At 48.2% G+C, this 26,314-nt stretch overlaps 1 protein-coding gene across 2 annotated transcripts in view; it reads right to left on the bottom strand.

Moving 5' to 3' along the window:
* Eva1c (eva-1 homolog C) overlaps positions 1-26,314 on the bottom strand; it is a 69,768-nt gene that overhangs the window by 33,583 nt on the left and 9,871 nt on the right. The window contains exons 2-3 of one of the 2 annotated variants that reach the window (XM_051150240.1): positions 4,150-4,346; positions 932-1,055 (exon numbers count right to left, since the gene is read on the bottom strand). The exons of the other annotated variant lie outside the window; for it this stretch is intronic. Of the exons in view, the coding sequence (XP_051006197.1) occupies positions 932-1,055; positions 4,150-4,346 (321 nt within the window). The remainder of the gene's footprint in view (positions 1-931; positions 1,056-4,149; positions 4,347-26,314) is intronic. 2 annotated transcript variants of the gene reach the window in all.

The following is a 26,314-nucleotide window of genomic DNA, read 5'->3' as shown; positions in this document are numbered from 1 at the left end:
CAAAGCCTGCTAGAAGGACAAAAGCTGCCACATGGGAGAATCCTAGCTGTTAATTTTTATGTGTGTGTACATATGAGGGTGTGGGTGTAGGGTATGAAACTAGAAAGGGGCCTTAGGAGAGAGGGGGAAAAAAGATTTTAAGGAAGTGAAGGAAAGTGAGTAATAGAATTTAGGTGACATGAGAGGGATCACTGAGAGTGGAGAGGTTGGGGGGGGATGGGACAGGAGAGGGGGAAGAAGTGGGAGAGGGTCAGGCAAAACTACAGGCAAATGCCATTCCTTTGTATGCTAATTTAAATCAAACTAAGAAAGGACACTTTCTGTTGCTTCTTCCCTCAGCTTGCCTCTGGTGCATCCCAGGTGCCTGGAAGTGAGACCAGCTCCCTGAAGAGGGATTACTTAGCGCTTGCAGTGGGTTGATCATAAAGCCTGTGTGCATTAAAGATGGCAGAAGTCAGTGGAGAAAACATAAGAACGGGGGGGGGGGGGGGAGGGTAGATTGCTCCAGCATGCCATGCATCCGCAGAGAGGGGGCAGCTAGTTCATGCACACGTGAGGTGGTGGCTCTGGTGGAACCGGTGCCACCGAGCCCAGCGAAGATCAAGCCTCACAACACGACCACCTCCAAAAAGCAGAACTTGTCCCTCATCTTGAGAGAGACCACTTGTATTTCCTCCCCAATGTGGATGGTTTCAGCATTGAGTTTTATACCTTGAGAAAGATTTGCCTTCGTAGATTTGTAAGCAGGCACACCTGCATGCATGGCAGTGTGTGTGTGTGTGTGTGTGTGTGTGTGTGTGTGTGTGTGTGTGAGACTTTCTGATCTTCCTGTTAAAAGATGTGATGTTGGTGGGCAGAGGACTTTGGTCAGGAGTGTCCATGAAACTAGGGGCCAATCACAAGCACACTGCCCCCCTCAGAAGTTACTTACTAGGCTGGCATTTAAAGGAGACCAGGAGGTATTTACTGCTTCCTGGACAAAGGTCAGGTCCAAAGACACGGCTATTGACCAGGAGGTGGCAGGCTCGCTGGTTCTGGCACTCGTCCAGCACCTTCTGGAAGGAGGGGTAGAAAAGGATAGGCTTGTAAACTGCACACAGTGTCTGCTGGACCCCAAACCTGGGTCGCTCTAGTCCCTCACAGAGTGAGGCTTGCCTACCTGGCCTGAGCTGGGTCTTGAAAGCACATGAGGTGTGTGGGGACGGGATTGGGGGTGGGTGGGCAGGCAGGGCGGGACACGGGGGGCAGGGGGCGACTTCCTGAGACTTCCAGAAGAAAGAACCTGGTCCAGAGAGCCAGGCCCATGGGAAAGTCAGCCCCAACCAGCCAACTAGCCACAGTGGGCACTATGGATGACTCAAAAAATGCCACCCCTCAGAGGAGCCAGGGTACATGAGTGAGATTAAGTCACCTTTGATTGATCAACTAGAGGGCACATCAAGCTTTAAAACTGACAGAACCATTATGGCCAGGAATTATGGCCACACCTCCTTACCTTGAGGAATGGCCACACATGGGTACTGGGAACTTGGGAAAGCTTCAAACACTCAAAGTTGTTCCACCAAATAGAATGTTCAAGCTGATTTCAACCCTTGACAAATTCATGGGCGTGGGCCAGTGACCTTGCTGCTAAGCTGTTTCTTTAGTAGAATTCTTGTTTGACTAGTCAAAAAGTCTGTCTGTTTGTCTGTCTGTCTGTCTGTCTGTCTGTCTGTCTCTCTCTCTCTCTCTGCCTCTCTCTCTCTCTCTCTCTCTCTCTCTCTCTCTCTTTCTCTCTCTCTCCTGCTTCATAGAAAGATCCACAACTTTCTACTGCTCCTCTGGGCTTTGTCTCCCAGAGAAAGCCCTGCCCAGAATAAACTCAGGCCCTAGTCTTCCTTCTGATGAAGAGGACACCGAGTCCAGAGGGTGGGAGTTCTCAAGAATCCACTCACACTTTAGGACTGAATTCCATGCAGATTTTGGAGCTTTTCTGAGTTACCATGTTCTTATAGCAGCTCTGGGAACAGCTATTTCCATGAAGGATGTTGGTGCTACCATGTCACCTACACCACCACCTCAGGGGCCCAGGAGTTGTGGCCCTGTCCCTTTGTGCCTCTATGAGGCATGGCTCCCGGTTGATGGCACACGCTGGCATGGCTAATGGTCTTGGTGAATTATACAGCCTTTGGGTGTTTCTGTAAGGCTCTTCCATCACCGCCTCAGAGCAGGCCCTGAGGCAGGGTATGTGCTCAAGCCTCGTTTACCAACTGCAAAGTGCAGAGAGGCGCCAGGGTGGCTACCTTGGCAGATGTCAACCTGTCCCTATCTTAAACACCATTGCCCCTGAGGATATAGGCTGACTCAGCTGCCGGTGTAGTCTGAAGTCCCAGGGAACTGGCTGAGTGGAAGGGCCATGTGCAGGGATGTTTCTGGCAGGCTCACTCTCTAGCAGCATCAGGATTGTGTTCACAGATGCTGACATGTCAGCCTAAATGGAACTTCCTCTTCCTTCAGGGCACCAGGCTGGAGCAAGAATGCCGGATCGCGCCAGCAGTTCATGCTTTCACCAAGAAGGCACGTATATCCTCCTGGGACTGGCCAACACGCTTTTCATGCCCTTTGGAGGGCAGCTAAGAGCCTGGCCACCTGGGCTGGGTCAGGAAGGAGGGACATGGCAGGCAGGAGGGAGGGGCGTGGCAGGCAGGACTATGATTCTTGCAAGGGAAGCCCCAAGGGGAAGAACTGAGGCAGGGTAGGACACTCCAAGACACTACACTTGGCAAAGAAACGTGTTGTCACTCATCCGAGTGTGGAAACTCCGTCAAGGGAGTTCAGGCTGACAAATTCTTTTGTGTTGTTCACCAAGTACACAACTACCCGGATGCTACGGGTTTTAGACTGAAAGGAGTAAGTGGTATGAAAAACTAGAAAAATATTTGCATCATCTAATATTTCTGCTCCTTCTCTGTGGTCATTAGAAAAATCATACAGATATCTGAGACCTTCTGGTAAATTTACTTTGCTCTACAAATTCTAGACTGACCTATAATCAAGCTGACTTCTAACACCATTTGCTGCATTTGATACACTTGAGAGGCATTAAAAATCGCCATTGTAGTAAAGCCTAGGCAGTGACTTAGTAATCTTGGCCAGATAGATGAGGTGACAGATTATAAATTGCTTGGATAAAAGTGGTCTTAGTGGCACAGGCGTGTAATCCCAGCTTTGCGCACAGACAGCAGGATGTGGGTTCACGGCCTACATGGGCTATAGAGCAAGTTCAAAGCTAACCTGGGCAACTTAGCAAGACACTGGCTCAAAAATGAAAAATGAAAAGGACTGAGATTATAGCTTGCCTAGCGGTATAGGGCTTGCCCAGCACGAGACGCTACTGGGGTCAGGTAATCCCCAGCATTGACAAAAGCTGTGTGTACAAGCTGCAAACAGTCTAAAACCACTAGCGAAATGATTTGACCTCGGTAAGTACCAATGTTCTCTCAAATATGCCCAAGGAGGAAGAGGAGGGGGAAGAAAATAACAGGAGGGGGGGAGGAGGAAGAAGAAAAGGAGAAGGAAAAAATGAGGAGGAGGAGTTGTTCCTGGCAATATTCAGAAGAAGAGCAAATCCAACCAAGACCACTCAAATCCCTCGAAACGAGACTAACATGGTTCTCTACGGGTAGAGACGTGAACCATGAGGAAAAAAGACAACTATTGATGTGTATGTCTCTTGGGCCATTCTCTAGGAAGTGGGCCATGACCTCCGATTCTGGTATCAGAAAGACCCTTGGGGCCCCCACCTCTCCCACTGAGGCATTTATCAGTGATATGTGCCTGGAGGCTCACAACTGTTTTGCTTCATTTCGTGAAAAGAGCGTGCCTGGGAACAGCTTCATGCTGACAACGTGCTGAGGGAACGCTTCATCGCATGGGGACTCACTCCATTTGGACTGTATGGCAAAGACTCATTTTGAAAAGCAAGGAGTAGCTCACCTGTAAACGTTAGTGATGTATAATAATTGGGGTTTTCACCAATTTTTGCTTTGGATGAACTGTAGAATTACATATATATGAACATAGAAAAAGGAGGGAGAAAGGGGAAGAGAGAGAGGAGAGAAGGGAAAAAAAACTATCTCATGACCTTAGCACATCCACGAAACACAATACCTGCAAAGTGGTGGATGCCACACAGGTCAAGTTGTCTTCCCTCTGGGAGGTGAGCTCCTGGGAACTACACATCTGGTAATCTTGCCCATAAAATGCAGATTGGACGCTTATTGTAGAATGCCGAGGGCACTGTAGATTCAGATAGTCCCCATCACAGGCATAGGCGGTGTGGTTTTGCAGGAGTTTGGTTAAGTAACCTGGAAAATATTCAGCTGGGTTATGGGTGCCCCCAGGAAGCCTCCCTCCCCATTCCTACATAGATGTCAGAGTAAGGAGACCAGAGTGTCCCCAAGGCAGGGGCTGCTGGGTTAAGAGGGTGTCAGGGTGCGGCTTCTGCAGCAGATCTGAGGCAGGTGACCAGGTGAGACCACAGGGAGCCTCAGGCGGGGGCAGATGCTGGCTTTCCTGAGTGGGCCAGATGCTGGCCTGATGTGAGGCTTGGAAGGCTCCATCCCCTTCAGGCAGCACATGAAGGGATTAGCCACAAGCCTAAGGAATCTAGAAGCGCCTCAATAGAAGAGTGGGTGTCCTTGGGCATGTGGGCACCCGTCCCGTCTCGTCCCGAGGAAGGCAAGTTTTCTAATCTCTAGGCCTTCCTGGAGTAAAAGGGATGCCATTCAACTTCAGGAAACCACTCCTGGGCCTGCCTCACCCCAGAGAGGAGAGCTGGAGAGGACTGCCTGCCAGGAAGAAGTTCAGGGGAGTGAGGCAGCGGAGCTTTGCTGTGCATTGAACAGCACTGGCTCCAGATTCCTACTGTACCTCAGAATGTGACTTCATTTGAAAACAGGAGTACAGCCGCCGCCAGTTAAAAGGAGGAGGTACTGAAGTCAAGAGAGCCCTTAATGCCCACATGGTCAGTGTTCTCATCAAGAGAGAGGCAAGAAAGAAGACAAGATGTGATGTGGAGATCCGAGGGTTGGATCTACACAAGCCAAGAAGCTGTGTGGCTCTGCCAAGGCCTTGATTTCGGGCCTTTGGGGCTACAGGAATAGGGATTCTGATGTACATGGCCGCCTGTTTGGGAAAGTGTTTCTGTAGCCACAGGAACAGTAGACTCCGCATTTCAGTCTCTCCGGTGACCTCTCAAGCAGTTAGTTGGAGGGGCCAGGCTGGGCCTGGGCTCTGAGTCCTCTGAGGACCTACAGCCAGGCAGGTCTGGAGCTCGGGGCTGGTTCTCAGAAACTAGGAAGTAAGTTCTGTCCAGAATGTAGATTTCCCTTCCACTTTCTCACACCTCGTGAGGTCAAGAGCAAGGCAGCCTGGACGGAAGCCAGGGACTTTCTGCTGAGGTGTGTGGGGTGAGTTTGGCAGACTCTGGCATGGAGAGGCATTAGGAGAAGGGCAGTTCCAGAAGCCTTGGATTCCCACACAGATGGGCCACGCCTATGTGAGTCTCATTCAGGTTTCAAAACCCCCGCTGAAGTCATCATTCCTGACTGAAGGTGCCTGGGCTTCCTTGAAGTTCACAGGCAAGGGGGAGGGGCAGTGCTCACTGCACTCCCACAAGAGCATTCTGAGGAAGGCTGTGGGTGCCCACTGGAAGCCTTACTCTAGCCGGAGAGCCTGTCTGTCTGTCTGTCTGTCTGTCTCTCTCTCTCTCTCTCTCTTTCTCTCTCTCTCTCTCTCCTCTTCTTCTTCCTCTTCCTCCTCCTCCTCTGCTAGGAGGCTGTCTTGCTCAGAGAAGCAAAGTCTAACATGAACAGCAAAAGGAAGTCAGGTACTTCTTTTTTTTCCTTTTTCTTTTTTTCTTTCCTCGAGACAGGGTTTCTCTATGTTATCTTAGCTGTCTGTGCTTGCTTTGCAGACTACGCTGGTCTCGAACTCACATCGACTCACCGCCTCTGCCTCTGAGTGCTGGGATTAAAGGCATGTGCCACCATGCCCAGCTGTGAGTCTGATTCTTGTTCATCTACCTTCAGGCCTCAGCTTCACAGGCTGTGGGTCAGTGTCTCCTCACATGGCATGCAGGGAGGCAGCCTGACAGTGACAAGCACCAGTAGTTCAGGGTTTCTTTATGGGGATCTCAACATCCTGTAGGCACACAGGGTAGTTCCTTTGGGAGGGCCAGCATCTATTCTGAAGAGTGCTAGGCAAGGGACCCCACTAAGATCCCTTTGGACATCTCTTTGAAACTTCCTGTCCAGCAGGCCTCCGATTCCCAGAGCCCTGCTGAGCATCCATCCAGCTGACTGCAACTTCAAAGTACTTCTCAAAACGACCTTGGCTTAAAGCTCATTGTTTATACAAAAGATGGTTTACTACTTTATCAGATAAAGGACAGGACAGGTCTCTGGGAGTGATGGAATCGGGGACAGAGTGTTCTGCGTCCCGGATGCCTGGTCAGAAGTGTTCTGTAATAGTTCATCTTCAGCCAGGACTACACAAGAAACCCTGTCTTGAAAAAACAAACAAACAAACAAACAAAAAGTTCATCTTGATGGTATTCAAGATCCATCATCAGTTAGGCATGTCTGTGAGGAGGAAAGAGCAGCCCCATGCAGACAGCAGCATCCCAGGATCCAGGGTCTGATTAGGAGTACTGGCCAAGCCATCATGAGGCCATCAAGAAGCCAGGACTTCAGTGCGTGCTCGAAGTGGGGCAGCAGGGGTATCACTGGGGCTCGCTGACTTCCAGGGTAGCTGAGAAAGTGTGAGGCCTGCTTCCCCGGCCTTAGAGAATAGGTGGAGAGTGATGGAGAGAGACACCTAATGCTTTCTTCTGGGCTCAGTGCACACACACACACACAGATTTATGCACCAATGTACACATGCGCATACACTCACACAGGACCGGACCCTCCCCTGAAAGAAAAAAAAAGAAGCAAAGAAACAAATAAGCAAGCAAAAGAAAAGTAAGAAGAAACAAATCTTTAAATGAGAAAAAAGAAGAAATTGAGACTGGCCTCCCACATAGCTCTTTGCCTCCTGACTGGATACAATGTGACCATCTGTGTCACACTGGGTTGCCGTGCCTTCCCTGCCACAGTGGACTCTGCCTTCAAACCACAAGCCAACATAAACCCTTCCTCCTCAAGCCGGTAAGTGCCGCAGTGCTTTGCATGCCCCTCACACAAAGAAACAAATGTATAAAAATTTTAAGTAAAGATATGAAGAAGCCAAGTCTTCACTATGGAAAGTCATTCTGAGAGCACCCTCATCACTCTGCCAGTGAAAACTCCCTTGTACCTAAACAGTGCAGTGACCGGACACATCAGAACCATAATGGCTGGTTTCTAACATGTGTTATGTAGGGCAGGAGGCAGGTTTCACAGCAAAAGCTGGGGGTGTCATGGACAAAAACAAGGTCAACACAGTGTTTTGCAGAACTCCTTAGAGCCAGGTACGCCACATGCATGGAGACCCCCGGTCGGAGCAGGCACACAGACCCACCAGCTGCATGAATCATGTAAAGACACAGATTAAATATGCCGTTCCTGTGTGTGCCCATGGATGTGCATGTGTACATAAAGTACATCACTTGTCTGTGTGCAGACATGGGTATGTGCATGAGTGAAATGCACCATTCTTGTGCTAGTGCATTAAACACAACACTCTTATTTTTTTGTAAAGATTTATTTATTACATATACAGTGCTCTGCCCGCATGTACACTTGCACACCAGAAGAGGGCACTAAATACCACGATAGATGGTTATGAGCCACCATGTGGTTGCTGGGAATTGAACTCAGGACCTCTGGAAGAGCAGATGGTGCTCTTAACCGCTGAGCCATCTCTCCAGCCCAACACAACACTCTTAAGCGCTCACTCACTTGCACTCCATCAAGCACAGTCAGTGTCAAGACCTCGCGGGGACGACTACAGAGTCCTATATAGCTTTGGAATCCTCCTGAGCGAGCCAGTGAAGGTGGGAGGGGAGCAGAGGATTAAAGGCCAAGTCCAAGCTTCAAACAGTGTCTGAGTGTGATGCTCGCCTCTCAAGACTGGTACCCAGCATTTGTTGTGAGACTCATAAGCATCTTTTACCTATCACAAGGTGCTGAGCATCTCCGAGTGCCGTTAGCATCCTCTGAAGAACACAGACTAATGCGGAGTTCCCATTGGTGGACCAGCCTCTCTCCATCCATCTCCAGTCATCCCTCTGGTCTCCATCCAGCTCAGAGCACTCATCCCAGTGGCTGCCTTTGCTGAGCTATAGAGAAGTCAGCTGCCCTCCCTCCATTCTCCCTTTGTTTTCTTCCTTCCCCATCCTCACTCCCAGCCTTTAAGTAATGTCTAAATGTTCCTAATTGTTATAATTTTATAGTTTCCTTCCTGTTGTTGTGCTAAAAAACAAAACAACACAACAACAACTGACAATAAGTAGCTTTGGGTTCCAGGCCGTCACTGCAAAGAAGTCAAGGCGAACTTGACCAGACGATCCCCCACTAAGACTCTCCCTTCCCAGGTGTACTGGACAGTTTTATGTCCACTTGACACAAGCGAGAGTTGTCTGAAAGGAGAGGACCTCAGTTGAAAAAAAAATGTCTCCATAAGATCCAGCTATAGGGCATTTTCTTAATTAGTGATTGATGGGGGATGGCCCAGCCCACTGTGCATGGTGCTGTCCTTGGGCTGGTGGTGCTGGGTTCTGTAAGTAAGTGGCCTGAGCAAGCCCGTAAGCAGCACCTTCCATGGCCTCTTCATCAGCTCCTGCCTCCAGGTTCCTGCCCTGTTTGAGTTCCTGTCCTGACTTCCTCCAATGATGGACTACGATTTGAAAGTGTAAGCCAATTAAGCCTTTTCCTCCCCAACTTGCTTTTAGTCACGGTGTCTCATCACAGCAACACAAGCTGGGACTAAGATACTGGGGTGGGAGGTGGGGGTTGAGGGTGGGGGTGGGGGTGGCAGGGTTAGTTCTAGATTGTGTCAAGTCAACAATCAAAAGTAAGCATCACGTGAACACATATTGAGAAGAGGCCAGAGGGCTGTTAGTTCTTCTTCCCTCTTTCTCTTTCGAAGCCAGAGGTTCTCCAAGTTTTCTCAGGGCTAAGGCTTCCTGAGCCATTGGGCCCACAGGCAGGTGCTGACGTCCCAAACTACCAGAGGACGATTTCACAACCATTCTGGAAGGAGACTGGAACCCAGTTGTTCTACTCTGGCCTTCTTCTAATCTCTTTCAAAAACAAACGAACAAAAAACATCTGAAGTGGCACCCTCCTCCCCAAATGCTCCTGATAAGAGACCGCACCCTTCTATTCACACAGGCCAGAGGTGTCTCTGCTTGTCTGAAGCTCAGCTCCGGAAGAACGCAGTTTGTCCTTCATGTTTATTGAGAGCGTTTTGAGGCCTGAGTTGGCACTCTTAGAGCGTTGGAAGGCCCCTCCATGGGAGGCTCACCATTAGGCCCTGCATGCCAAGAGCAGCAAGACTAAAAAGTGAACTTGAACTTGGTATGGTGGGGAGCAGCTAGGAATGTCTGCTTGGAGACAAGAGTGCTTGCTCTGCATACACAGAGCCCTGGGTTCAAGTTCCACCATCACTCGAGACAAACAAAGACAGTGACATTAGGGCCCATCGTGGTGAGGTGGCTGAGTGCTTGTCTAGTACACCTGAGGTCGTTTGAGAGCCATTGGCTTGTGGGGACACCACACTAGGCCATGGGGGGGGGGGCAATTGTAGCAATTGTAACAATTACAATTGTTAAATTCAGACCCTGTGGAAAAGTGCATCAGAAGAGAAAAGGAGAACTGACTCTTAAAGTGGAAACGCTTTATGCTTCTAGCAGTTTCTAGGGGTTGAGGGTCTGCCATAGAACTGGCCAGTGGACATTTGGGGCAATGGGAAGAGGGCAGAAGTGATGTTTGCCACTTGGAAAGCTGGTCCCTGAAACCGGCCTCTATAGGACTCTCTCGTTCTTGCTTTCCCACTTGCTCTCCTCTATGGACAAAGAACTAACTGGGGACCCCAAAAATGGGGCTGTCCCCAGAGGGAAGGGGCCTGGACCCTTAAGTGATTACATGGAGTAAAGCTTCCTTGATTTTTCCAATCTCACAGGGCAGTGGCTGATAACCCCTCTTCTCTTCACCTGGGAAATCCAGGGAGTGGTTCTGATCAAAATCCATCCTGGCCAGTATTTAACTAAAGCTTGCTTCAAATTTGGCTCAAAATTGTGGAACTGGTTTTTCTCTGGTGAATCGCCATATTAACACTCTAAACCCCATTGGGGAAAACATTTCTTTGGATTAAGAATTTGCTACAGAAGACTAGAGAGATGGTTCCGTGGTTTAAAAGCACCTGCTGCTCTTGTAGAAGACCTGAGGTTGGTTCCCAGCATCCACATTGGTCAGCCCATAGCCTTCTGTAACTCCAGGAGATCCAACTGCCTTTTCTGGCTTCCTGAGATACACCCACATGCATATACATCTATGAAAAATAAAAATAAATCTTAAAAAAAAAAACCTGGTACTGGGTAATGTGGCTTATGCCTACAGGCCCCTGTACGCAAAATGCGTGAATGGGAGGGGCTCTGCAGATTTGAGGCAAGCCAGGTATCCACAATGAGTCCCAGACCATCCCGGGCCACCCAGCAAGGTACCATCTGAAAGCAGAACCAAAAAGAACCGAAGTCAGCAACAAAGATCTTCCTGCTGGGAAACCACAGCAAAGGGAACTAAGTTACAAAGGGCGCAGAAGGGACTGAGGTCTCAGGGGGTTAGCCTCCAGCCATGATAGTCACTGCTCGTGAGAGCTAACCACCGTATGAGCAGTGCTGGGAAACTGAGTGTGAGAGGGGTGAGGATGGGGGCCTGACTAAGGTGATGCTCTGGAGAGCCCACTCTGGGGAGCAGTGAGGCTGTGAGCTCCACGCAGGGAACACAAGCTCTAGCACCTTCCCTAGTCAGCTCTGATGAGAAGCTGCTTGTTCCTGCTGCCATGTCTCTCCTCTCCCTCTGTGTAAAGGTAGGATTGTGCTTCCTTTACAGCTGTGAAGAAGTGAGAGGAAAGCTGGGTAGAGAGAGCATTGGTGACTGAAGACACTAGGGCAATGGTTTGTACAGGGTTTGTATGTGTCCCCCATGGGTTCAGGTGGAACTTTAATTATTATTTGGAGGAATTAAGATTAGAAACTTAATCAGACTACAGTGGTCAGAGGCAGGTAACTAAGCTTAGTTAATGTCATTAGAGTTTCGCCCCCACAATTCAATACTGGCAGCTACACAAGAAGAGAAATAGAAACACCTGCGCATGAGGTGCCCTGTGATGACTGAAGCTTCCTCCAGCAGAGAGATCAGCACCAGATGTTGCCCTTTGATCTTGAACTATGAGCCATCCAAAACTTCTTTTTTGTTTGTTTTGTTTGTTTGTTTGTTTGTTTGTTTGTTTTGGGTATAATATTGCCCAGCTTGGGGTATTTTCGTCACAGTATTTAAAAAGTGAACTAGTAAGATAAAGACAGAGGCAGGCATGGTGGTGCAGGCTTTTAATCCCAGCACTCGGAGGCAGAGGCAAGCGAATGGCTGTGAGTTCGAGACCAGCCTGGTCTACAAAGTGAGTCCAGGACAGCCAAGGCTACACAGAGAAACCTTGTCTTGAAAAAACAAAACAAACAAACAGAAACCAAGATAAAGACAAAAAAACAAAAAGAGGTTTGCCACAAAAAATGGAAGGAACAATCAATATGCCAAATGTAATGCTTTCAGACTCAGTGGCATTTGCCTCAAGTATGAGGGTGCTGAAAGGCATGTATGCACACATAGACACACACACACACAGACACTCACACACAGAGACACACAGACACACACACAGATATACAAACACACAGATACATACACACAGGCACAGAGACACACATACACAGGCACACAGACACAGAGAAACACACACACACATACACATACACACACAGAGACAGACACACAGGCATACACACAAACACACACAGACACACAGATACATACACACAGGCACAGACACAGACACATACATACAGGCAGGCGCACAGACATAGATACAGGGAAACAAACACACAGACACACGCACAGACATATACACATATACACAAGTACAGGCGCACACACACACACACACACGCACAAATGAGACTTTCAAATGCCTGATGTCAGTTCTCAGGCACCCTTCCTCAACATAACAACTATTTCCTTTGACAATAAAACTGCTTGGTTGTCTTAAAACCAAACAATCCTATTGTCAAAGGCATAAAACATAAACTTTCCCCATATGCTGTTCAATGGCACTCAGAATTCAAGTATTCCCAAATGTCTCAATGTGGAAAAAATAATCCGAACAATTATCGGCTTCCATGTGATGGGAGCGCTTGGTTCTGTGGCTTTCCTGCCTTAAGCTATGAGGAGTGCCCCGTCTTTGAGGGGCACCACGTCACAGTCAGTTGTGCTGTCTTCCCACCTGGAGGCTTTTCCACACTTGCCCTAGACTTTCCTTCTTCCGTGCCTCTGTACACTGGGCACTGATTTATCGAGTTCTAGACTTCCCCCCTATAGATTCACATATGCCTTAAGTGGATGTTTTCTTCGTGGACATCCACACATATACAACTATGCATCCCTTTAAAACAGGGATACGGGCTGGAGAGATCTCTACATGAGTGCATCGGTTAAGAGCACGTACTGCTCATGTAGAGGACCCGAGTTCGGTTCTCAGCCCCTCTGTAGGGTGACCTGACACCCTCTTCTGCACTCCTCAGCCCCCTGTACCAGAGGTGCACATGCCCACCCTAGCCTCCACATACACACAGTCTAAACTGTTTCAGAAACGCCTCTTTAAATTCAAGTTCAGGGATACATCCTAGTGATGACACTGTTTGGCCGTTAGAACGTCACAGAGCCACGTCATAGCTGCAGGCCAGGGTTGACTGAAGTTATTATGCAGAACGTGGCTGTACGGAGTTCAGATCCTTATGCTTGTTTGCTATCTGCCTCCCAACGCTGCCGTAATTGCTACTGCATATGGTCAGTGTTAGCCACCACCCCAATGCTGCTGTAATTACTACTGGGGACATATAGTCAGTTTTCCCCTTTGGGATATGTTATCCATGGCTGTGTCTCCAGTGCCAAGAAGTGTGTGTGTGTGTGTGTGTGTGTGTGTGTGTGTGTGTGTGTGTGTGTACTTTTTGAATGAGAGCAAGTGAGTAGATAAGGAACCTAGCGGAGCCAGAGCTGGGTCCTCAGAAGCCCTCAGTACTTGCAGATTTCTCTCTACTGTATGCTGCGTGGATGTGTGAGCAGCCATCCCTGGGAATGCACAGGAGATGGTCCCAGAAAGGACTGCAAATACCCAAATCCTCAGAACTCAGGTTCCCTATGATACCAGGAAACCATAGAAATATAGCAAACCTGGCCATAAGTTCTACGGCCAGGGCTGTAGAGTGGGTTTAAAGCCAGCGATTTAGAACTACATAGCAAGACTCCATTTCCAAAGCCAAACCAACAGACAAAGCCACATAACCTCTTCGTAGAACCCATGAATTCTCCCACCTATGTTAAACTATTTCTTGATCACTTAGGCTGCCAACCACAATACATAATTAAAGTGCTTTGTATGTAGTTTTTACACCATGTTATTTAGGAGGTGTTAAACAAAAAAGTCTGTACATGTTCAGTACACATGCGGGGTTTTGGGTTTTGTTTGGTTTTTTGTTTGGTTTTGTTTTTTGTATCTTCGATGTAGTGCGAGTTGAATCCACAGATGCAGGTGCCATGAACACAGAGGAAAGGCTGTGAGTGGCAGGGGAAGAGGATATAGATCAAGCCATTAAATTATTACCCTAAACAATTACTCTGAATGTGCTGTGTTAGTCTGGAATTACCATCTTTAGATCACACTCACTATTTGGTTCCAACAGGTCTGGTAGGAGCCCCTCTGCGCTTCTCCAGACAAGGTTTTCCGTCCCTATAAAAACGAACACCTTGTTTTGTAACCAGGTACCAACCCCAGGAAGCTATTCAGCGAGTACCATCTGGGTTAGATTAGTTTAAAAGAAACTGGATCAATCCCAACGTCCCCCCCAGCATCTAAACAAAACACTTCTTCTTTTCTTCGGGATGCAGAGTAATCCCCACACGACAGAGCCACTTGGCGAGGGAGCTGGGCTTGCAGTGCACTCGATAACTTAATGCGACTTTTACCAGCACTTAAAAACTCAGATATGAAATCTACCCTTGATCATTCTCCGCTTGGAGTTGGCCAAATTTGCAGCTCTCTGCCTGTGCTCAACAAAAGGCTCTCAGAAACAACGCTCAGGGTCACTGACCAATCAACAAGACCCAGAGAGCCTAAAGCCTAGACACGGAGTGGGGGCGGGGTGGGGGCTCGAAGGTGCAGCCTCCCTGCCTACTTCCTGAACAGCATCCAGTTCTGATAGCTCTGAGGGCTTCCTTCTGCCCACTCAGGATGGGCAAGATGATCAAGGAAGAAAGTAAGATTTAGGGGTATGTCTTTTGTGCCTCATCAGCTAATTGGAAAATTATATGGTAATCTCACTTCTCATGTTAATGAAAGCAGGGTGTTTGTTTGTTTGTTTGTTTGTTTTGCAAGTTAGGGATGATGGCATTTAGACAGTAATATTATAAGCCCAGAAAGCTCTTGGATATGGAAAGCAAGGCAGGTTTCCTGACCAGATAACCCATGTTCCTAAGCCTCACAGAACCAACATCCCGATGAGGGTGGTGGCGCATGCCTGTAATCCCAGCACTTAGGGAGGCAGAGGCAGGTGGGTCACTGTGAGTTCAAGGTCAGCCTGGTCTACAAAGCCAGTTCCAGGACAGCCAAAGCTACACAGGGAAACCCTGTCTAGAAAAAACAACCAACCAACCAAACCAAACAACAACAACAACAACAACAAAACACAGAACCAACATCTCGGGGTTTGAATGTGGCCTGTACAACTTAGATGACTGGCTGGCTGTGTTTGGCGCAGCCACCACCTGGGTTCAGTGGACGATTTGGGCAGAGCATCCAGCCAGCCTCCAGGTCTTTGGTTTCATCTCAGAATCTGGATAACCCATTACATTCCCACCCTCCCGCTCCCCGTGTAGTTCATAGACACCAGGAGGCAGGGCTGGTAGTCAGCAAATGAAAAGAAATACGGGCGCCGGCACAGTAATTAGGCTGGCCTGGCCTCGAGCTCTCCATTCATCCTTAATTGATTCCCTGGCACACACACCAGAGCGGGCTTTAGCCTCCTCCAGCATCGGACTCTGGGGCAGAGAGCGGCCCCGGGACCCTAGACTTCCTTCATTCTTGCTCAGAGCCCCGCTCCCCTGGCTGCTCTCATCTATGCTTGCTGCTCTCCACCTGTTGCTTCATTTTGCTGAATGCTACATGACCAACAACCCTCCCCTCTGAGCCATGTCAGCTCTGTCCACCACCAGGCCCGGACTTTTTTTTTCAAGTCTTGGTTCCTGGCCTCCTTCAGGCTGGATAAGTCAAACAGCACATCCTGTTTGCCAGAACTCATTAGAACCTTGTGTAAATGAGGCTTTGTGCGCCTCACAGCACACTGTCAGTCAGTCACAGCACTGTTGCTTGTTGACATGAGGGCAGTATTGCCTTGTTGATGTCACTTGGGATGTGTGTATCAGAAGGTTCAAAGTTGTCATCTCTCTTCCCATGTCCTGGAAATAGATCAACAAGTGGGCAAATTTGCAAAAGACAAACCCATGAGTGGCGGGCTCGCCTGAATGTGTGCCAGCAAACGGGATCTGCTGTTCAGCTTATCCCTGGGAGAGGCTGCCGGGGTGAAAGAGCTCCTCCCTTAGGCCCAGGAGCAGGCTTCCGGAATAGGAATCACTGAGTACCTCTGCCTTTGCAGATTGTTTCAAAGGCATGCTGGGAGTATCTCCAATGCTCAGCAAAGAAAGAGACAGAGAGAGAGAGAGAGAGAGAGACAGAGAGAGACAGAGACAGAGAGAGACAGAGAGACAGAGAGAGACAGAGACAGAGAGACAGAGACAGATACAGAGAAAGAGACAGAGAGACAGAGACAGACAGAGAGACAGAAACAGAGAGACAGAGAGAGAGAGAGACAGAGACAGAGAGACAGAGTGAGAGAGACAGAGAGAGAGAGACAGAGACAGAGAGAGAGAGGACCATGCACTGATCGGTGGAGATGAAGGGAAACTGCATCTAGGGCTGGAGAGATAGCTGGTAGTAAGATGTTTGTCTCACAAACACGAGGACTTGAGTGCAAGGCCCAGAGTCCACGGAAAAAAAAGCCAAGTGTGGCAGCACACACTTGAACTCCCAGCACTGGGAAGTTAGAGACACGCGCATCCCTGGGGCTCTCTGGAAGCTACCCCAGCTACTTGGTGAGCTCCAGGAAGAGGCAGATGGATTTCTGTAGGTGCAAGGCCTGCCTGGTCTACATAGTGCAAATATATATATTTATGTTTGTGTGTGTTTATATATATATATATACACACACATATGTGTATATACCATGTATGTGTATATGTACATACATGGGGGTAACAGGGGGAGTAGGAAGGAATGAGAGGACAGTGGAGGCAAGCCAGGGAGTAATACAGAGAGGACCAGAATGGGAATTTATTAGCTCATGTGACCTTGAACAAATTGTTTGACCTTTGCACGGCAGGTGTCAGTTATCAAACACAGAAAACAGCTTGTAACTCACTGAGTCATGGAGATCAAGTGAGCAGCTATTCGTGACGTGCTCAGACCTCGGCAGTATTACCCCCGCCCCCCCACTGCGGTAACAAGGTGCCAGAAAGGGGACGGCTCAGAGCATTAGGAGCCCATTCTCTCAGACTTCTGAAGACTACAAGTGTGAGCCATGGTTGCACCATGTTTCTTTTGAAGGCTCCAGGCGGGGGTCCTATCCGTGCCTTCCCTCCACCTTCTGAAAGGTCCTCGGCTCATGGCAGTTCAGCCCATCTTTCCTCAGCATCTTTCCCATGTGCATGTGTGTCTGTACATCCAAGTCTCCCCTGTGTGAGGGCATCAGTCATGTTGGAGGAAGGCCCAACCCAAACCCGTCATTCTAACTCGATCACCTGTACCAAGGCTCCATCTCCAAAGAAGGCCACATGCTGCAGTAGGCGGGGCTTAGGAGTCCATGTCTCTTGGTAGAGACACAAGTCAAGGCCTATGAGCCGCTCTGCCTACCTCAGCTCTGTGAAAGGCTTCATCTTTGATGTCGTTTCCCCCCATTGCTTGTTGCTTCCTTCACAGTTATGTGGGAGAGTGGCCAGAGGAGGACAGCCCGAGGTCAGGAGCCTGAAACTGCTGTGGCTCCAATCTCCACAACCAATGTTTTCCCAGCAGCACTTGCGGCCCAGGTGAAAGTAAACAGATGAAGTAAGAAAAGAAAACATGAAAAAGGGAACAACATGTTTGGATAAAGCTGCTAACGACGACGACCACGGGCGGACACACCAGCATTTGACCTGGAGCTGAGCAATAAGTGGTAACAAGGCAACTTACCAGGCATGCTCAGTAGGATGTCACCTTAACAGAAACCTTCCCTGGGACTGATCTGGAAGCCATTATTCCCAGGGGAGAGGATGGATGGAGCTGTGAAAGCTTAGAAAGAGGGAGCTGCCGTGTTTTGACGGGGGACGGAAGTGAGCAACGAGGGGGCTGGCTGATGACAGCAAAGGCCTTGCCATTCAAGGGTGAGGACCCGAATTTGTTCTCCAGCACCCGTATAAAACACTGGTGGGGGAGGGGGCGCGGGCAAAGAGCCAGGCAGGTGCCACGTGCTTGCAATTCCAGCACTGGGGAGGCAGAGGCAGAAGTCTTCATGGTCGGATGTCCTCAAACCAAATTGGCAAGGCCCCAGGTCCCAATGAAAGAAACTATCTCAAAAAAACCGAGGTCGACGTTTCCTGAGGAACAGTGCTAAGGTTGACCTCTGGCCTCCACATGGGACATATGCACACATGTGCATATGCACACATGTGCACAGTAAGTAAATTAAGTAATAAATATTTTAATTAATGTAAGCAGTGCACCCTGTGGGTACAGCAAAGCCCTCAGCAGAGCCACGGAGAATCAAAGGCTGACTCCTTATGTCCTCTCCTGAAACCCAAAGGCCCGGGTTCTGGAACTTTCTTGATATATTTTTTTTTTCCTTCCTTAGTGCTTGCCTATTCTAAATCAAGACTGTTCCTGTCTAAGTGAAAGGATCAGTTAATCAGGGTCAAAATGCTGCTGATGCTTCTTGGACCTACAAGACACTGTCCCCAACACTAACCAAACACTGTTCTCTTCAGAATGACAACTGAATCAGCAGCCGTCAGCACACGGGACTCCAGTAGCCAATGCCAGTGTGACAGGAGGTAGAGACTATTCTTGGTTAAAAAAAGCCTAAAGAGACATCAGGTGGGGCCATGAGATAGCTCAGTAGGCTAAAGGCTTGCATGAACACAGGGTTTGGGTCCCCAGCACCATGTAGTAGCCAGGAGTAGCAGCACACATCTGTAAATCCCGGTCTTATGGTGAGAGGCCCTACAGTATAGAGATAGAAGAACTAGCCTGGTATACAGAGCCACAAACAACTAGAAAGACCCTTGTGGGAGGAAGGGACTACCATTGAGGCTGACCTCTGACCTCCACACGTGTGCCACGTGGACACGCATGCTACATACACAGGCACACGATTCATGCTGAAATGATACTATTTAACATTTACTGAGTTCAGTGATAATTTACTACAGATGGTTACCTCATCCCCTTCTTTTAAATTCCCTAAAGTGGCCATTATAATATTTAATTTTCCATCTACAGATTGTATTGTATCTCTGTTGGCCAGCTCCATTCTAACATCCGACTTGCTTGGTGGTAGTTTTATTAAAGAATTTTTTTCTTTTTTGATTTTTTTTTTCAAGTCAGGGTCTCTCTGTGTAGCCTTGGGTGTCCTGGACTCGCTTTGTAGACCAGGCTGGCCTCAAACTCACAGCGATCTGCCTGCCTCTGCCTCCCGAGCGCTGGGATTAAAGGCGTGCACCACCACACCCGGCTAAAGTCTAGCTTTAAGAAAGGATCCAGTAGTTGATGAAATAAGCCAAGGCTGCGGCTGTCCTGTGGAATTCCCCTGTGATTCCCAGCCCCCCATAACTATAGCAAACCCACACAAGTCCACTGAAGTTCAGACGGGGCCAGATGATGCTCACCCCTCCCCATTTGCTTGATTAATAACGATAATGACACTAATGGGCAATCTAGCTTCTAACACTGCAATTTTATCCCAGCCTGTGAGGCCGAGGCGCAAACACTTAACATTCTTTAAAGTAAAGCTCTCAATTAGTCCATCAGTCTGCCTAAACCCTACCTCATAATTTACCTCCTCATTGAAAGGAAGTGCGTGGGTAGCGAAGGTAGGCGGTGCAGATAGGCTTTCATCGGAGACTTTGGCAGCAATAAGTCACATTCCAGAGAGTGCCGCGAGGTCCCAGAGAAGGCTGTGGGGTTGCGAGATCACCTCTGAACGTCTTCTAAAGACGCAGGTTTCCCACTCACGATTATCTGTTGACATAGGAGTAATGACCCAAGGCATTTCTTTCGGTCAGGCCTGTCTCACCACAAATGACCTGGCCCAGGAGGGCTGTGTGCGTCTGTTCCAGACACTCACCTTGTCCGTGGTCTTATTTTATCTGAGAATCAGTCTAGAACAATTCTTGTTGCATCATGGGTTCTCCGTGTTACACCATGGTACATTCCCTATGCTAGGAACAAAATGAAAACCTTCTTCAGGGCTAGAAGGAATGTACTGGAAACCAGAAGGGAGGACATGCAAGCTGCTCTGCTAGGGATATGTGGGACCAGACAGGAAAGACAGAGCTGAGGGAAGCCACATGTTGTCACAAAATGTACACATGTTGAAAAAAGCCACTAGTCACTACTCAAATGCAGGGAAGAAAAGGAAGCAAGAGTCTGTTTAACACCTTTTTTTTCCTGTTTGCGTTTATGGCATCTACATCCAGAAGTGAACACTGAATAGACAAGGTGTCAGGGAAGCCCAGGGCCTGCTATTTGAAATGGCATTGGGGATTTAAAATAAATAAATAAATAAATAAATAAATAAAAGGATAGTTATACAAGACCCAGCTCTAAAATATATGCAGCCATGGGCCCCTCACCCATGGCCTCAACCAACAGCGTACTGAAAACACTTGGGGAAAAAATAGTGCCTGTTCTGAATATTACAGGCTGATTTTCTTGTCATTAGCTTTGTATAGCGTTCCACTGTGCTGTGTACTGTTAAATAAGAGGGAGAGTGTGTGTGCGCTTGGAGGACACAGGCAGGTTCCATGCAAAGCCTGTGGCACATTATAGGAGGGACGTGAGTCTCCTCAGAGTCTGGTGTGCGTGGAAGGCTGCTGAGAAGGAACCGCACTATGTTTAACATATATTGCGTACACACTCAAACGTGTGTTTCCTTTTATTCAGTAAGCCACACTCATCAAAAAACATCCTAATCTTTGCCTAAGGCCACAATGCCTTTTTTATTAGGAAGGAATCACAAGAAAAGATGTTTCAATGTCTCAATGCCAACATTAGTTGGTTCTGTAAATGTATGCTCCAGGGCCCCCAAAAGACCAGGAACGAGAAAATGAGCAAAGCCCTCTCTGTTGGACAGCGTTCTTACATCACCCACTTGAAAACCAAATCCGAAACAGAGTTCTGACAGGCTTGCTATTTTCTTCAGTGCCAAGAACCATACAATAGGCCTTTTTTTTTCTTTTGGTTTTGTTTTCCTTCCCTCTTTTTGGACAAAGCTCTTAAAATGCTTGGAAATTCAGATGTACTGAGTCACAAGACTGTTCAAATACTGCACACCCGTTCCTGCCAGTGGCCCTGCTCACTCTCTTGGGAACAATAGTAGAATTTCTGTGTCTGGCAGAAAGAAATATTTTGAGTAGCGTTGTGACTTGTCTGTGAAAGAGGTGACGGGGTGAGCACGGTCTGGAAGGTCTTGCAGCCTCTGAGTGGGAGGTGGTTAGTGGGCTCCCTTCAACTCAAGGTGGCCCCTACAGTGTCGCTTAGTGTCCAGATCACGTGAGCTCCACATGTGCCCTACTAAGTGTATGACTGGGAAGGACACTGCTGTCTAAAAGCAATGTGTGTCAGTGTGCGGAGCCGATTGTGCTCGCGTGTGCAGAGGTGGGTGGGGACATGGGCAGAGGGACAGGAGGAGTGACCTCAGGGAAGGGGGGAAGGAAGCCCACAAGGAGACTCCAAAGGAAAGCAGATCTCCACTTGGTCTCTACGACTTCCGTTCCCTCTTCCTCTTTAAGACTCAGATGGAATTGAAGCCTGCATGCTATTGCTCACTGAGATTTCAAGATAACTGAGATGTGTCGCAAACTCATCCTTGCTCATGCTTAGAGCAAGCAGAGACTTCAAGCCTGGACGTCTCTCCAGAGCAGCACCATAGTTGACTCCGCTGGCGGCAAATGGTTGGGTTTGAACTGAGGAGAGGAAAAGTCCCAAAGACACAAGCCAGTCCTTTAGAGGAAAGGAAGGGCATGGGAGGACTGAGTAACCCGCCCCCCCCCCCAACTCCCAGACAGAGAAGAGCTACCAAAATGGCTAAGCAGATAAAGGCACCTGCATCCAAGTCTGATGACATGAGTTTGATCCCAGGGTCCCACAGGGTAGAAAGATCCCAATTCTCATAAATTGTCCCCCAACCTTCCCATGCATAGCACCCACATGTTCACACACACAATAAGTAAATAATAATAATAATAGTTTTAATTCAAATTCCAACCATGTGGGAAATGAGACAGGGACCAGTCTACTGTGCTACTTCAGTTTCCTTGGCCTCCGAGAGCTCATTAAACCTCCGAGAGCTCAGGCTCCCTGGGTAGGGCGGCATAGGCTGCGACCATGTGTCACCTCAGTGAATGTTGACAATCTCAAACAACCAGCTGTGAAAACACAGCAGCACAGAGGTCCTGGTGGTGGCGGTGGGGGGGCGGGGGGGAGTCCTTTGGCCTCAGGCCTCACGGGATTGGTTTAAGGGGTGCACTAACTACATACACAGTGGTAAAACACTATGTATGACCAAAAGCAACTTGGAGGGAAAAAAATGGCTTGTTTTGGTTTATGGTCCCAGAGGTAGAAGAGTCAGTCTTGGCAGGGAGGCACGGTGGCAGAAGCACAAAGCTGAGGGCTCACGTCTTCAACCACATACATGAAGCAGAGCAGGGACTAGAAGTAAAGCAAGGCTATGAGCTTTTAAAGCCTGTCCCCAGTGGCATACTTCCTCTAGCAAGGCCGCACTTCCTAAACCTGCCAAACAGCACCAACTGGGGACGAGGTGCTCAAATCAATGAGGCTCTGGGAGGAGACATTTCTGATCTAAAGCATCACAAAGAGCCATAGGACTGTGGAGCTCCAGCTTAAATGAAAAGGGGGAAATTAGGATCTTGATTCTGGAAGTGAAAGAGGTAAATCAGGTTGGAGAGACCACAGGGTCTGATCTGCTCACGAGATGTGGTTGGTTCCAGAGAGAGGTGTAGTGGATGTAAACATATTTTTGTTTTGATCGTGGGATGGGGAACAGACTTGTGAGAAAGCAGGTGATGTTTATCCACTAGAAAAGAAACCACTTCTTGCTGAGGCTTGGTCTTTGCCAGCTGAAAAACACCTGAGTATAGACTCTGAGAGGAGATTATATATATGAGCCCAAAACAGGAAGCTGGGCCTTTGGGTCTTGGTATTGTTTCCTATTGTTTGGCTGTTCATTGCTCTACTTCGAGGCGCTCCCAGAGAGAACCGCTCCAGAGAACGCTGCCTCAAGGCTCTGGGTTCTGCTTGCTGCTCCTGGTTCCAACAGCTGTGGTTGCAATCACCTTTGCTGATTGCTGGTTTGCTGTTTAATGGGTTTGCTGGAATCCTGTGGACTACACCGGTGAAATCACTCCAAGGAACTGAGTCAAAAAAAGGGTCTACTTCTCCTGTTCCCATTAACCTCATTTGTAGGTGGGTTGGAAGGGAGGTATAAGCATTAAAGCACTCCAAATAAAGTAGGTTTGAAAAAGTTCACAGCTTACAGAGGAGCTTGCAGCATCCCTCCTCCTCTGTCCAAGGCTGGGGGTGGAGCTTCTGCCTCCAGTCTGACCTGCCCATGGGTCCTTTTGGTCATATGCTTTTTTTTTTTTTTTTTTTTTTTTTTTTGGTTTTTCAAGACAGGGTTTCTCTTTGTAGCCTTAGCTGTCCTATACTCGCTTTGAAAACCAGGCTGGCCTCGAACTCACAGAGATCCGCCTGCCTCTGCCTCCCAAGCGCTGGGATTAAAGGCGTGTGCCACCACTGCCCGGCGGTCATATGCTTTGGAACAAATGTTTAGTCAGTTGCGTCTCAGAAAACTGAAGACAGTGTTACAAATGACTGTGCCTTGCATTTCACAACCAAAGAGACACAACACAGAAGCCTGAACACACATTTTCTTTCCTAATGGAAGGAGGCTGCCACCCTGTCTGTGTTTTTTAAAGGAGATCCCTCAGTGGCTGTACAAATAGGCTTTCTAGATAAGATTGCCCTTCATTTCCACCTGTCTTCTGCCCAAAAGACAGGGGGTGGGGGTGGGGGCTCATGACAGGTCTCTTGTTCCTTAGGACAGTATAATTAATGATTTATAATGTCAAGCCTGAGAATTTTCTCTTGAAATTCTTGAGAATTCTTTCTCTCGAAAGAAAGGAGATGCTTCAGTGGCATAGTGAGAGCCCTTGGAGTCTGAAACAGTACTCTGACAGCTGTCACGAGTGAGCGAGCGGCACACGGGCCTTTGCAGACAAAAAGGGTTATTTTATCCAGATTATTCCCCACATGGCGGAGGGGAGTGGGAGGGAGGGAGAGGGGAGACTCATTTGTAACCATCAAAGGAATGCTGACAGACTTGGAAGCGGGATTGCACTCTATTGTACTCATCCGGATTCAAGATTTATTTTGGAGATCATTCTTCCATTTCGTCCTCCTCCCTGGTCCTCTGACCCCAAACGAGGTGATTTGTATTCATGGGGCATCTGAGGCACACATGAACTCAGACCATTTGCAAATATGGCTGCGATTCAGAGGCCCGACTTGTGCATTTTAATGTTGCCTGGTTGCTCTGGGTTTGAAAAACTTGGCTGTCGAGTTGAAACTACTGGCCTGGAGCGCCACTTCAGCTTCTAACTTGTTAACACGGAGGAAGTTCACTGTTGGGGCCTGAGCACTCTAGGGGCACGGGTGTTGGAGAAAGTGTGAGTCAGACATGTGGAAATGGAAGATCTGTACACAGGCGGATCTGTGCCAGGTCTGTGGGCACAGAAGTCAGCACTCTCGGTGGCGTGATTATCCATCCTTCAAACTCCTCTCTTATGATTCCTATGTCCAGTGAATCTACCGAAACCAAAAACAGGACAATAGTGGCTCTACAGAGTGGTCACATGTCATACCTGACATCTGGTACCTGAGAGACCCTACAATGTCCCTTTACCTTTCCCCACAGACCTGTCCTTGGGGAGTCACCCTGGAACTGAGGCTCCCCTGGAGAGAAGACAGGAGTGTCTCAGGCTATATGTCAGTGGAGGAGCTCAAGTTGATCGAGAAAGGGTCGCATGCATTTAGACAAAAAGAACAAGATATCTGGACTGGGCTGCAACTCAGTGGCAGAGTACCTGCCTGGTATGCATGACGTCCTGGGTTTAGTAGCCAGAACTTGGAGAGAAAAAAAAAAAAGGACACCAAAAAGAACATCACTCTTAAGGTTAAAGATATGCAAGCCAGGCACAGTAGCCCAGGTTTAATCCCAGCGCTTGGGAGACAGGCAGATTTCTGTGAGGCCAGGCTATTTAGTGAGACTTTGTTGAAGAAGAGGAGGAGGAGGTGCCACTTGTGGTTTGAATAAAAAGGGCTCATATATTTGCATGTTTAGTCCCCAGCTGGTAAACTATTTGAGAAGAATTAGGAAGTATGGCCTTATTGGAGGAGGTGTGTCACTGTGGGATGGGCTTTGAGGTTTCAAAAGCCTGCTGCGCCCCCTTTCTCTCTCTCTCCCCCCTCTCTCATCTCTCTCTCCCCCTTCCCCATCTCTGTCGGTGTCTCTCTCTCCCTTCCTCCCTCCCTCCCTCCCTCCCTCCCTCCCCCTCCACCCCTCCCCTTCTCTGCCTGCTGCTTGTATCAGGATGTAGAGTTCTCAGCCACCTCTGCAGCACCGTGCGGGTGCCTAACCCTCTGAAACTCTAAGCAACCCCCAATTAAATGGTTTCTTCTTTAAGCTATCTTGGTCATGGTGTCTCTTCACAGCATTAGAAGAGTGATTAAGACACCACGGAGTAGAAAGACAGAGGCAGGAATGTGGGGAAAGGGAACTGAGTGCTTACTGCTTCTGTGTCCACCGCTGCTGCTTTCTCGGGTCTTCTTTCTAGTCTTACTAGGCTGTGCGAAGAACATCCTGTACTAGTTCTTTCAGTGAATATTTATTATTTCGTTTCATACTCATCTTTGTAAAAAGTTTGACATGCCTATAGCTCTAGGCTGCCAGCGGTTTGGATTTTCACTTATCTCCCTGTCTCTGCCTCCCAGCACTTAACAGGGAATATTTCCCCTTAGTTTGCTTGTTTTTAGTATTTTATAGATTTGGCGTATCTGTGAATTACCTCCCATGAGGTCCTTAAAATGAAATCTTTCAGCAATTCTTGAGAAGTAATTCTAAGATTCTATGATGTTGTGTTGCTTCTTATTTGCTTTTCTCTCTTTCAGGAGTGTTTTCCAGTGTGTGTTAACTGTCCTTTCCATCCTGTGTGCCCATCACTTTCCTCACCAGAGTCTATAGATTGTTTTCAGGTCTTTGTCCTTTCTGGTTCATCCTAAATTCTCTAGGATTCCCCTGTCACTGAGTCTCTTCAATGGTGTCTAATGTGCTGTCTACAAAGATGTTCATTTCAGTCAATGTATTCTTCATGCCAGTAGCTACAGTTTAGCTTTCCTTCAATTGTACTCTTTTTCTTGATGGACTTTGTTCTTTTATGATTTGGGGGTCCCCCTTTTGATTTCTTAAGAGCTCTGTGTTAATGCTGAGTATTGCTTGGATAATGTTTTTAATTGTGTGTTCATAATCAGCAGAATTTCACCCATGTGAATTTTTAAATTAAATTGTGCATGAGAGAGAGAGAGAGAGAGAGAGAGAGAGAGAGAGGGAGAGAGAGAGAGAGAGTTCATATGAATCTTG

The sequence above is a fragment of the Acomys russatus genome, chromosome 8, assembly GCF_903995435.1.
Source record: "Acomys russatus chromosome 8, mAcoRus1.1, whole genome shotgun sequence".
NCBI lineage: Eukaryota > Metazoa > Chordata > Mammalia > Rodentia > Muridae > Acomys > Acomys russatus.
This window is presented reverse-complemented; position numbering and strand designations above follow the sequence as displayed.